Source organism: Chiloscyllium plagiosum, unplaced genomic scaffold, assembly GCF_037043375.1.
Source record: "Chiloscyllium plagiosum isolate Xiang-an unplaced genomic scaffold, Cpla_swu_hap1 HiC_scaffold_4, whole genome shotgun sequence".
Classification (NCBI taxonomy): Eukaryota; Metazoa; Chordata; class Chondrichthyes; order Orectolobiformes; family Hemiscylliidae; genus Chiloscyllium; species Chiloscyllium plagiosum.
The window spans coordinates 146,187,504-146,200,986 of NW_028270142.1; the positions used below are offsets into that span (position 1 = coordinate 146,187,504).

At 52.6% G+C, this 13,483-nt stretch overlaps 1 protein-coding gene across 6 annotated transcripts in view; it reads right to left on the reverse strand.

Moving 5' to 3' along the window:
* Positions 1–7,311, reverse strand: part of rmc1 (regulator of MON1-CCZ1) — a 71,570-nt gene extending 64,259 nt beyond the window's left edge. For 5 of the 6 annotated variants that reach the window (XM_087986761.1, XM_087986759.1, XM_087986762.1 and 2 more), the window contains exon 1: positions 7,157–7,311. In XM_087986761.1, coding sequence (XP_087842887.1) covers positions 7,157–7,264 — 108 coding nt within the window. In that variant the 5' untranslated portion in view covers positions 7,265–7,311. The remainder of the gene's footprint in view (positions 1–7,156) is intronic. The other variant, XM_087986763.1, reaches the window with a different exon arrangement.
* Positions 7,312–13,483: the final 6,172 nt, after the last annotated feature.

A 13,483-nucleotide genomic window follows, 5' to 3' on the forward strand; every position in this document is an offset into this window, starting at 1 on the left:
GGCATGTGTGTGGTGCAAATGTTACATGCCACTTGTCATCCCAAGCCTGGATATTGTCCAGACCTTGTTGTATTTGGACATGGACTGCTTTAGTATCTGAGGAATTGCAAATGGTGCTGAACATCATGTAATCGTGAATGAATATCCCCACTTCTGACCTTATGTTGGAAGAATGGTCATTGAAGCAGCTGAACATGGTTGGGCCTAGGACACTAACCTGAGAAACTCCTGCAGAGATGCCCCAGAGCGGAGGTAACTGACCGAAAACAACCACAACCATCTTCCTATTCGTCAGGTAAGACTCCAACCAATACAGAATTTACCCCGATACCCACTGATTCCATTTTTTGTAGAGCTCTTTGATGCCATACTGGGTTAAGAGCCACCTTGATGTCAAGGGTTGCCACTCTTACCTCACCTCTGGAATTCAACTCTTGACAACAACCAAACCTGTAATGAGGTTAGGAGTCAAGGGGTCATAGCAGAGCCAAACTGAGCATCTGTGAGGAGGTTATTGCTGAGCAAGCTGCTGCTTTAAAGCACTGTTGATGACTTCCATCACTTTACTGATGACCAAAAGTAGATTGATGAAGCATTAATTGGTTGGGTCGGATGTGTCCTATTTATTGTATGCAGGACATAACTGGGCAATTTTCCACATTCTTAAGAATGCATTCAAAGGATGAGGGTGTGCCTGCTAGGCCAACATTTATTGCGTGTTTCTAATTGCCCAGAGGGCAGTTAAGAGTCAGCTGTGGGTCTGGAGTGACATGTAGACCAGACCAGGTAAGGATGGCAGTTTCCTTCCCGAAAGAATATTTTGCCTGACAATCAGCAATAGATTCATGGCCATCATTCCAAATTCCGACTGAATTCAAATTCCACTATCCGTTGTGGTGGGATTCAAATCTGGGTCTCCAGAACATTACCTAGGTCCCTGGACGAACTGTCCAGCAATAATGCCACAAGGCTGTCATTTCCCCCAATATTGTCAGGTGGATGCCTGTATTGTAACTGTACTGAAAGAGCTTGGCTAGGACAGCAGCAGGTTCTGGAGCCCAAGTCTTCAGTACTATTGCCACAATGTTGTCAGGGCCCATGTAGCCTTTGCAGTATCCGTGCCTCCAACCCTTTCTTTATATCATGTGAAGAGAATTAAATTGTGTGAAATTGGCATCGGTGATGCCTGGTCCTCTGGAGGATGCCAAGATAGATCATCCACTCGGTACTACTGGCTGCAAATGCTTCAGCCTCATCTCCTAACTGACGTGCTGGGCTCTTCTATTATCGAGGATGGGGGAAATTGGTGGAGCCACCTCCTGCAGTGAGTTGCTTAATTGACCACTACCATTCACATCATCCAAAAATTCGTCCTGCAAAGTCAACACGTTCATGTTTTTTCCCCCACAATATATTCCATTTGAAATTTTTTTGCCAACCCACTTTAGGATCTACATTCGTTTTCAGACTTATGTCTTCTGCACAGTTATTGTCCAACCTAATTTTGTGCCATCCATAACAACCATTCATTTGGTCCCTCCCTCCAATCATTAACATAGACTGTAAATAATTGAGGCACCAATACTGAAAGCATGTGGCAGACTACACATCACATCCTGCTAACAGAAACACAACCCATTTATGTACACCTTTTGCTTCCAATCAGCCAACCAATTTGTGCAATATGTTAGTCCAAAGACCATAGGCCCCTAATTTATGCAGAAACCATGATGTCAAACCTTGTTAACTTCCTTCTGGAAATCTATGCACAATACATTCAGAGGTATCCCTTTAGCTACACTGCTTATTACTTTCTCAAAAGAACTCTAATAATCAAACAGGATTTCCCTTTCATAAAACCACATTGATCTTGTTGAAATTTTCCAAGTGTCCAGCTCTAACTTCTATCCATGTAGATTCGAGCATCTTCCCAAGAGTAGATATTGGGCCAACTGGTCTGTGGTTTCCTGCTTTTTGCTGCGTGCAGTTCTTGAATAGAGGCATCACATCTGCTATTTTTCAATCTGATGGATCCTATCCCAGTTATGGAGAGCAAACAGGAGAACTGCGCAAAGTGAAACGCTCATTCAGAGGGGTGGACAGATCCAGTGGGGCAAATGGCCTTTTTCTGAACTATGCCAATTAGGTTATTGTTGAAAGAGGGAACTCAAAGATGGGGACAACTGCATTAATGGTATTCTTCAGATGTTGAGATGTGGTTTGTTATTTCTTCAGAAACTGGCATCTCAGGACTGCAAATTGGTCTTCATGTGCTGCAAAAATACATATTACAACCACAGACTTCAACTGGGAGAACATACAAATGATGTGAACTTTTAACAGATGTGCATTCACAGCACCTGGCAGCACAGTGGCGCAGTGGTAAGCACTGCTGCCTCACAGCACCAGGATTCCGGTTCAATTTCGGCCTCGGGTGACTGTCTATGTGGAGCTTGCACATTCTCCCTGTGTCTGCATGGGTTTCCTCTGAGTGATCCGGTGTCCTCCCACAGCCCAAAGATGGGCAACTGAAGTGATTCAGCCATGCTCAATTGCCTGTATTGTGCAGGGATGTGTAGGTTTGAGCATTAGTCAGAAGGGTAGGAGTCTGGGTGGGTTACCCTTTGGAGGGTCAGTGTGGACTTGTTTGGCCAAATGGCCTGTTCCTACACTGGAGAGAGTCTATGGTAAATCAATCATCCTGTCATGCCAAGCATTCCTTGATCAGGTCAATAACAAAAAACATTGTTTTTTGTTCTTTCTCTCTCTTCCTCTCCTCCCACTCCTTCCATGAGCATTGTCCAGCTTAAACACTATCAGCATTATTTCTTCGAATATGCCAGACTCTCAACATATCAGTAATACAGGGAGAAAACAAAAGCAACACTCCAAATCTTTGACACAAAGATCGTGCATGACACTTGAACACACTCTTGACGGCTGCACAGATGGAGGTTCACTACTGAGGCAACGCTGCTCCGCCACAGTGCCAACATAGGGAGCATTGCACTGTCGGAGGGTCGGTGCTGAGGGAGCGCCGCACTGTCGGAGGGTCGGTGCTGAGGGAGCGCCGCACTGTCGGTGCTGAGGGAGCGCCGCACTGTCGGTGCTGAGGGAGCGCCGCACTGTCGGAGCTGAGGGAGCGCCGCACTGTCGGAGCTGAGGGAGCGCCGCACTGTCGGAGCTGAGGGAGCGCCGCACTGTCGGAGCTGAGGGAGCGCCGCACTGTCGGAGCTGAGGGAGCGCCGCACTGTCGGAGCTGAGGGAGCGCCGCACTGTCGGAGCTGAGGGAGCGCCGCACTGTCGGTGCTGAGGGAGCGCCGCACTGTCGGTGCTGAGGGAGCGCCGCACTGTCGGAGCTGAGGGAGCGCCGCACTGTCGGTGCTGAGGGAGCGCCGCACTGTCGGAGCTGAGGGAGCGCCGCACTGTCGGAGCTGAGGGAGCGCCGCACTGTCGGAGCTGAGGGAGCGCCGCACTGCCGGAGCTGAGGGAGCGCCGCACTGTCGGTGCTGAGGGAGCGCCGCACTGTCGGAGCTGAGGGAGCGCCGCACTGTCGGAGCTGAGGGAGCGCCGCACTGTCGGAGCTGAGGGAGCGCCGCACTGTCGGAGCTGAGGGAGCGCCGCACTGTCGGTGCTGAGGGAGCGCCGCACTGTCGGTGCTGAGGGAGCGCCGCACTGTCGGTGCTGAGGGAGCGCCGCACTGTCGGAGCTGAGGGAGCGCCGCACTGTCGGAGCTGAGGGAGCGCCGCACTGTCGGTGCTGAGGGAGCGCCGCACTGTCGGAGGGTCGGTGCTGAGGGAGCGCCGCACTGTCGGTGCTGAGGGAGCGCCGCACTGTCGGTGCTGAGGGAGCGCCGCACTGTCGGTGCTGAGGGAGCGCCGCACTGTCGGAGCTGAGGGAGCGCCGCACTGTCGGAGCTGAGGGAGCGCCGCACTGTCGGAGCTGAGGGAGCGCCGCACTGTCGGAGCTGAGGGAGCGCCGCACTGTCGGAGCTGAGGGAGCGCCGCACTGTCGGAGCTGAGGGAGCGCCGCACTGTCGGTGCTGAGGGAGCGCCGCACTGTCGGTGCTGAGGGAGCGCCGCACTGTCGGAGCTGAGGGAGCGCCGCACTGTCGGTGCTGAGGGAGCGCCGCACTGTCGGAGCTGAGGGAGCGCCGCACTGTCGGAGCTGAGGGAGCGCCGCACTGTCGGAGCTGAGGGAGCGCCGCACTGCCGGAGCTGAGGGAGCGCCGCACTGTCGGTGCTGAGGGAGCGCCGCACTGTCGGAGCTGAGGGAGCGCCGCACTGTCGGAGCTGAGGGAGCGCCGCACTGTCGGAGCTGAGGGAGCGCCGCACTGTCGGAGCTGAGGGAGCGCCGCACTGTCGGTGCTGAGGGAGCGCCGCACTGTCGGTGCTGAGGGAGCGCCGCACTGTCGGTGCTGAGGGAGCGCCGCACTGTCGGAGCTGAGGGAGCGCCGCACTGTCGGAGCTGAGGGAGCGCCGCACTGTCGGTGCTGAGGGAGCGCCGCACTGTCGGAGGGCCGGTGCTGAGGGAGCGCCGCACTGTCGGAGGGTCGGTGCTGAGGGAGCGCCGCACTGTCGGAGGGCCGGTGCTGAGGGAGCGCCGCACTGTCGGAGGGCCGGTGCTGAGGGAGCGCCGCACTGTCGGAGGGCCGGTGCTGAGGGAGCGCCGCACTGTCGGAGGGCCGGTGCTGAGGGAGCGCCGCACTGTCGGAGGGCCGGTGCTGAGGGAGCGCCGCACTGTCGGAGGGTCGGTGCTGAGGGAGCGCCGCACTGTCGGAGGGTCGGTGCTGAGGGAGCGCCGCACTGTCGGAGGGTCGGTGCTGAGGGAGCGCCGCACTGTCGGAGGGTCGGTGCTGAGGGAGCGCCGCACTGTCGGAGGGTCGGTGCTGAGGGACCGGGCACTGTCGGAGGGTCAGTGCTGAGGGAGCGGGCACTGTCGGAGGCTCAGTGCTGAGGGAGCGGGCACTGTCGGAGGCTCAGTGCTGAGGGAGCGGGCACTGTCGGAGGCTCAGTGCTGAGGGAGCGGGCACTGTCGGAGGCTCAGTGCTGAGGGAGCGGGCACTGTCGGAGGGTCAGTGCTGAGGGGGTGCCGCACTGTCGGAGGGTCAGTGCTGAGGGGGTGCCGCACTGTCGGAGGGTCAGTGCTGAGGGGGTGCCGCACTGTCGGAGGGTCAGTGCTGAGGGGGTGCCGCACTGTCGGAGGGTCAGTGCTGAGGGGGTGCCGCACTGTCGGAGGGTCAGTGCTGAGGGGGTGCCGCACTGTCGGAGGGTCAGTGCTGAGGGGGTGCCGCACTGTCGGAGGGTCAGTGCTGAGGGGGTGCCGCACTGTCGGAGGGTCAGTGCTGAGGGGGTGCCGCACTGTCGGAGGGTCAGTGCTGAGGGGGTGCCGCACTGTCGGAGGGTCAGTGCTGAGGGGGTGCCGCACTGTCGGAGGGTCAGTGCTGAGGGGGTGCCGCACTGTCGGAGGGTCAGTGCTGAGGGGGTGCCGCACTGTCGGAGGGTCAGTGCTGAGGGGGTGCCGCACTGTCGGAGGGTCAGTGCTGAGGGGGTGCCGCACTGTCGGAGGGTCAGTGCTGAGGGGGTGCCGCACTGTCGGAGGGTCAGTGCTGAGGGAGAGCCGCACTGTCGGAGGGTCAGTGCTGAGGGAGTGGGCACTGTCGGAGGGTCAGTGCTGAGGGAGGGCCGCACTGTCGGAGGGTCAGTGCTGAGGGAGTGGGCACTGTCGGAGGGTCAGTGCTGAGGGAGTGGGCACTGTCGGAGGGTCAGTGCTGAGGGAGTGCCGCACTGTCGGAGGGTCAGTGCTGAGGGAGTGCCGCACTGTCGGAGCACCGCACTGTCGGAGGGTCGGTGCTGAGGGAGTGGGAACTGTCGGAGGGTCAGTGCTGAGGGAGTGCCGCACTGTCGGGGGGTCAGTGCTGAGGGAGTGCCGCACTGTCGGGAGGTCAGTGCTGAGGGAGCACCGCACTGTCAGAGGGTCAGTGCTGAGGGAGCACCGCACTGTCGGAGGGTCAGTGCTGAGGGAGCGCCGCGCTGTCGGAGGGTCAGTGCTGAGGGAGCGCCGCGCTGTCGGAGGGTCAGTGCTGAGGGAGCGCCGCGCTGTCGGAGGGTCAGTGCTGAGGGAGCGCCGCGCTGTCGGAGGGTCAGTGCTGAGGGAGCGCCGCACTGTCGGAGGGTCAGTGCTGAGGGAGCGCCGCACTGTCGGAGGGTCAGTGCTGAGGGAGCGCGGCACTGTCGGAGGGTCAGTGCTGAGGGAGCGCCGCGCTGTCGAAGGGTCAGTGCTGAGGGAGCGCCGCGCTGTCGGAGGGTCAGTGCTGAGGGAGCGCCGCACTGTCGGAGGGTCAGTGCTGAGGGAGCGCCGCACTGTCGGAGGGTCGGTGCTGAGGGAGCGCCGCACTGTCGGAGGGTCAGTGCTGAGGGAGTTCCGCACTGTCGGGGGGTCAGTGCTGAGGGAGCGCCGCACTGTCGGGGGGTCAGTGCTGAGGGAGCGCCGCACTGTCGGGGGGTCAGTGCTGAGGGAGCGCCGCACTGTCGGAGGGTCAGTGCTGAGGGAGCGCCGCACTGTCGGAGGGTCAGTGCTGAGGGAGTGGGCACTGTCGGAGGGTCAGTGCTGAGGGAGTGGGCACTGTCGGAGGGTCAGTGCTGAGGGAGTGGGCACTGTTGGAGGGTCAGTGCTGAGGGAGCGCCGCACTGTCGGAGGGTCAGTGCTGAGGGAGCGCCGCACTGTCGGAGGGTCAGTGCTGAGGGAGTGGGCACTGTCGGAGGGTCAGTGCTGAGGGAGTGGGCACTGTCGGAGGGTCAGTGCTGAGGGAGTGGGCACTGTCGGAGGGTCAGTGCTGAGGGAGCGCCGCACTGTTGGAGGGTCAGTGCTGAGGGAGCGCCGCTCTGTCGGAGGGTCAGTGCTGAGGGAGTGGGCACTGTCGGGGGGTCAGTGCTGAGGGAGCGCCGCACTGTTGGAGGGTCAGTGCTGAGGGAGCGCCGCACTGTTGGAGGGTCAGTGCTGAGGGAGCGCCGCACTGTCGGAGGGTCAGTGCTGAGGGAGCGCCGCACTGTCGGAGGGTCAGTGCTGAGGGAGTGCCGCACTGTCGGAGGGTCAGTGCTGAGGGAGTGCTGCACTGTCGGAGGTACTGACAGGAGTTGTTGGTCCACCCTCTCACCTGCTTATTAGCTTCATCGAAAAAGACATTATTGACGGTGGAGACTTTCTCGAACTGCACGGGAGTGTCACTCAGCTCCAGGTAATGGCCGCACGACGGGGCCTCCATCTTCGTCAACAGGAACTTAGCCTCCCGCCATCAATTTACAGTCACTTCCCCGCACTGCGCACGCGCGTCATCGACATCGCGGGGCTCTGCGCACGCTCGTCAGACAGCAACCCGGCTCTCTGCGCAGGCGTATCGCCGGCGGCCCGTGAGCTGTGCGCATGCGTATGTCCGATACCGCCAGAATGCGCACGCGTATTGCAGTCTTTCTCCCTCCCCACCCCGGCCCCGCCTCTCAACAGGTGTAGGCGGAGAGAGCAGTGCTGTGTTTCAGCTGAGCTCACTGAGTGAATGGGAGAGTATATAATGGGGAAAAATAGGAGGGTGTCTACTTTATTAGTGGAAACATATCTTCTGGGTATTTCTTAGATGGATTGTGGCAGGTCAGCACCTTACACTTAAGAGTCATAGAGATGTACAGCATGGAAACAGACCCTTCAGCCCAACCCGTCCATGCTGTCCCAGATATCCCAACCCAATCTAGTCCCACCTGCCAGCACCCGGCCCATATCCCTCCAAACCCTTCCTATTCATATACCCATCCAAATGCCTCTTAAATGTTGCAATTGTACCAGCCTCCACCACTTCCTCTGGCAGCTCATTCCATACACATACCACCCTCTGTGTGAAAAAGTTGCCCCTTAGGTCTCTTTTATATCTTTCCCCTCTCACCCTAAACCTATGCCCTCTAGCTCTGGACTCCCCCACCTCAGGGAAAATACTTTGTCTATTTATCCTATCCATGCCCTGCATAATTTGGTAAACCTCTATAAGGTCACCCCTCAGCCTCCGACACTAGAGAAAACAGCCCCAGCCTGTTCAGCCTCTCCCTGTAGCTCAGATCCTCCAACCCTGGCAACATCCTTGAAAATCTTTTCTGAACCCTTTCATGTTTCACAACATCTTTCCGAAAGGAATGAGACCAGAATTGCACTCAATATTCCAACAATGGCCTAACCAATGTCCTGTACAGCTGCAACATGACCTCCTAACTCCTGTACTCAATACTCTGACCAATAAAGGAAAGCACACCTTCTTCACTATCCTATCTAACTGCAACTCCACTTTCAAGGAGCTGTGAACCTGCACTCCAAGGTCTCTTTGTTCAGCAACACTCCCTAGGACCTTACCATTAAGTGTATAAGTCCCGCTAAGATTTGCTTTCCCAAAATGCAGCACCTCGCATTTATCTGAATTAAACTCCATCTGCCACTTCTCAGCCCATTGGCCCATCTGGTCCAGATCCTGTTGTAATCTGAGGTAACCCTCTTCGCTGTCCACTACACCTCCAATTTTGGTGTCATCTGCAAACTTACTAATTGGACCTCTTATGCTCACATCCAAATCATTTATACAAATGACAAAAAGTAGAGGGCCCAGCGCCGATCCTATGGCACTCCACTGGTCACATGCCTCCAGTCTGAAAAACAACCTTCCACCACCACCCTCTGTCTTCTACCTCTGAGCCAGTTCTGTATCCAAATGGCTAGTTCTCCCTGTATTCCATGAGATCTAACCTTGCTAATCAGTCTCCCATGGGGAACCTTGACGAATGTCTTACTGAAGTCCATATCGATCACATCTACTGCTCTGCCTCATCAATCTTCTTTGTTACTTCTTCAAAAAACACATGATTTCCCAAACACAAAGCCATGTTGACTATCCTGAATCAGTCCTTGCCTTTCCAAATACATGTACAACCTGTCTCTCAGGATTTCCTCCAACAACTTGCCCACCACCGAGGTCAGGCTCACCGGTCTATAGTTCCCTGGCTTGTCTTTACCGCCCTTCTTTTACAGTGGCACCACGTTAGCCAACCTTCAGTCTTCCGGCACCTCACCTGTGACTATCGATGATACAAATATCTCAGCAAGAGGCCCAGCAATCACTTCTCTAGCTTTCCACAGAGTTCTCGGGTACACCTGATCAGGTCCTGGGGATTTATCCACTTTTAACCATTTCAAGACATCCAGCACTTCCTCCTCTGTAATCTGGACATTTTGCAAGATGTCACCATCTATTTCCCTACAGTCTATATCTTCCATATCCTATTCCACAGTAAATACTGATGCAAAATATTAATTTAGTATCTCCACATTTTCTGTGGCTCCACACAAAGGCCGCCTTGCTAATCTTTGAGGGGCCCTATTCTCTCCCTAGTTACCCTTTTGTCCATAATATATTTGTAAAAGCCCATTGGATTCTCCTTCATTCTATTTGCCAAAGCTATCTCATGTCCCAGTTTTGCCCTCCTGATTTCCCTGTTAAGTATACACCTACTTCCTTTATACTCTAAGGATTCACTCGATCTATCCTGTCTATACCTGACATATGCTTCCTTCTTTTTCTTAACCAAACTCTTCATTTCTTTAGTCATCCAGCATTCCTATACCTACAAGCCTTCCCTTTTACCCTGACAGGAATATACTTTCTCTGGATACTTGTTATCTCATTTCTGAAGGCTTCCCATTTTCCAGCCGTCCCTTTACCTGTGAACATTTACCTCCAATCAGCTTTCGAACGTTCTTGCCTAATACCGTCAAAATTGGCCCTTCTCCAATTTAGAACTTCAACTTTTAGATCTGGTCTATCCTTTTCCATCACTATTTTAAAACGAATAGAATTATGGTCGCTGGCCCCAAAGTGCTTCCCCACTGACACCTCAGTCACCTGCCCTGCCTTATTTCCCAAGAGTAGGTCTAGTTTTGCACCTTCTCTAGTAGGTACATCCACATACTGAATCAGAAAGCTTTCTTGTACACACTTAAGAAATTCCTCTCCATCTAAACCTTTAACACTATGGCAATCCCAGTCTATGTTTGGAAAGTTAAAATCCCCTACCGTGGGCGGCACGGTGGTTAGCACTGCTGCCTCACAGTGCTAGAGACCCGGGTTCAATTCCCGCCTCAGACAACTGACTGTGTGGAGTTTACACATTCTCCCCATGTCTGCGTGGGTTTCCTCTGAGTGCTCCAGTTTCCTCCTACAGTCCAAAAATGTGCAGGTTAGGTGAATTGGCCATGCTAAATTGCCCGTAGTGTTAGGCGAAGGGGTAAATGTAGGGGAATGGGTTTGGTTGGGTTGCACTTCAGCGGGTCGGTGTGGACTTGTTGGGCCTAAGTAATCTAATCTAATCATAACTACCCTATTATTCTTACAGATAGCTGAGATCTCCTTGCAAGTTTGTTTCTCGATTTCCCTCTGACTATTGGGGGATCTATAATACAATCCCAATAAGGTGATCATCCCTTTCTTATTTCTCAGTTCCACCCAAATAACTTCCCTGGATGTATTTCCAGGAATATCTTCCCTCAGCACAGCTGTAATGCTATCCCTTATCAAAAATGCCACTCCCCCTCCTCTCTTGCCTCCCTTTCTATCCTTCCTTTTGTATCATTTGTATCCTGGAACATTAAGCTGCCAGTCCTGCCCATCCCTGAGCGATTTTTCTGTAATTGCTATGATATCCCAGTCCCATGTTCCTAACCATGCCCTGAGTTCATCTGCCTTCCCTGTTAGGCCCCTTGCATTGAAATAAATGCAGTTTAATTTATTAGTCTTACCTTGTCCCTGCCTGCCCTGACTGTTTGACTCACATCGGTTCTCAGCTGTACCCGTCTCAGATCGATCTCTTTCCTCACTATTTCCCTGGGTCCCACCCCCCTACCTTACTAGTTAAAATCCTCCCAAGCAGCTCTAGCAAATCTCCCTGCCAGTATATTAGTCCCCTTCCAATTTAGGTGCAATCCGTTCTTCTTGTACAGGTCACTTCTACCCCAAAATGTGAATCCTTCTCTCATACACCAGCTCCTCAGCCATGCATTCATCTGCTCTATCCTCCTATTCCTGCCCTCACTAGCTCGTAGTAAATGGTGACAGGAGCAGCAGTAGGCCATTCAGCCCCTTGAGCCTCTTCCACCCTTCGATGAGATTATGCTGGATCCAAAGCTTAATTGCATATACCTGCTTTTGGTCCATAATCCTTAAAATATTTGCTTAATAAAAAAAACTCAAATCTAAAGCTAATGACTGAATACGAGGACATTTGTGGAAGGAAGGGAGTTCCAAACCTCTATCACCCTTTTTGTGTAGAAGTGCTTCCTAACGTCCCTTCTGAGTGATCTGGTCCTAATTTTCAGACTATACACGCAGTTCTAGAATCTTCAACAAGTGAAAATACGTACCTTTGCCTGGTAATATATTTGCTGGAAATATGTTGCTGGAAAAGTGCAGCAGGTCAGGCAGCATCCAGGGAACAGGAGAATCGACGTTTCGGGCATAAGCCCTTCTTCAGGAGCATAAGCCCTTCCTGAAGAAGGGCTTATGCCCGAAACGTCGATTCTCCTGTTCCCTGGATGCTGCCTGACCTGCTGTGCTGTTCCAGCAACACATTTCCAGCTCTGATCTCCAGCATCTGCAGACCTCACTTTCTCCTGGTAATATATTTGATCAATCATCCCTTTATCTTCTAAATTCTAAGAAAAACAGACTTAATTTGAATATCTCATAACTTAACCCCTGCTGAGGTTAGGGTTACCCATGACCACACATTTGATTTGGGGAAATGAGTTAAGTTAAAGGATAACTTTTCAGTGAGAACAAACTCAACCAGGTGGAGGTTGGTGATGGATGGGGCATGTGCAGACCTCTTTTCAAGGACGTGGAGAGATTCAGTCAATCCTAATGGAGGATTGATGTGATTTTTGAGAAGATTTGTAGTGCAGGTTGAGCTTCTGGTTGTAAGTTTGCTCACTGAGCTGGAAGTTTTGTTTTCAGACATTTCGACACCATACTAGGTAATACCATCAGTAGCCTCCAGTGGAGTGTAGAAAAAGAACCGGAAATGATATCACCCACCTTAAGACTGGCATTCAAACCAGAACTCCATCAACAAACACTTCGATTTGGTCCCCGTCTACCATCCTCTGAGAAAAAGAACCAGACATGATATCACCCACCTTAGGAAACCAAGACACATAAATAGAAAGCAGGACATAACACTAGCGCTTCACCAGAGGCTCACTGAAGATGTCACCTAGTATGGTGATGAATTGTCTCAAAACAAACCTTCCAGCTCAGTGAGCAAACTTACAACCAAGAGGATTGATGTGTAGACAGATTGTACATCCAAAGTGAAGGTGCCTAGAACCAGAAAACTGGAAATTATGGAACACAAAGAATCCTGGTCTCCTATGTTCTTGAAAATTTTGAAGAACGCTTGGTGATCTCATTGAAATTTACAAAATATTTAAAGACACAGTAGATGCAGTTGTGGTGTTTTCAATGGTTGAGGACTTTAGAACTGATGATACAACATAAAAATAAGGGGGATGCCATTTAGGTATGAGACTCTTTTTACTTATTGTGGCAATTATTTAGAATTCTCAACTCCAGTGCTTGGAAGCACAGTTTTTGGATACGTTTGGAGATTTGCTGGTTTGTATATACAACAATATAAAGACACATGGGATAGTTTGGGGAAAAAAAGCACTCAAATGGATGACCAGCAATTAAATGACAAGCTTGTTGGACTGAATGGCCTACTCCTACATCACTATCACAGAGCTTTCTTTTGTCCTTGTCCTAAATCACCAATCAAAATCTGTTGCATATTGGTTCAGGCGTTGATGCAGGGTGATCAATCTGAAACACTTAGTTTTTGTCTCAACAGACACTGCTAGACTTGGTCAGTATTTTATTTCAGATTTCTAGTGTCTGCAGCATTTTGCATATTTTGTAAATTTATAAATTCTTTCCAGTGTTACAAGGAAAGGACAGCGAGATGACCATTACACTGGGGGGGGGGGGGGGGGGGGGGGTATAATCAGAGCCCAACTGCACACGGTGGGAGCACAGAAAAAAGACATAGTGATAGAAGACTGCAAAGTGAGAGGTTTAGATAGGAGTTTGAGGCTGCAGATGTGACTCCAAGACAATATGTTGCCTCCCTGGGGCCAGGATGTCAGTGAATAGCTGCAGCTGAAGGGGGAAGGTAAGCATTCCTGGTTCACTTTAGTACCAATGACATAAGCAGAAAAATGGAATCATAGAAACAAAGAAAATAGCTGCAGGAGTAGACCCATTTACCTTCAAGGCTGCAACACCATTCCGTATGATGATGGCTGATCGTGCAATCTCAGCATCCCACTTTCGCTCCTTACCCTTTGATCCCATTAGCTGCAAAGGCCATGTCCAGCTCCCTCTTGAATGTCTAATGAACTG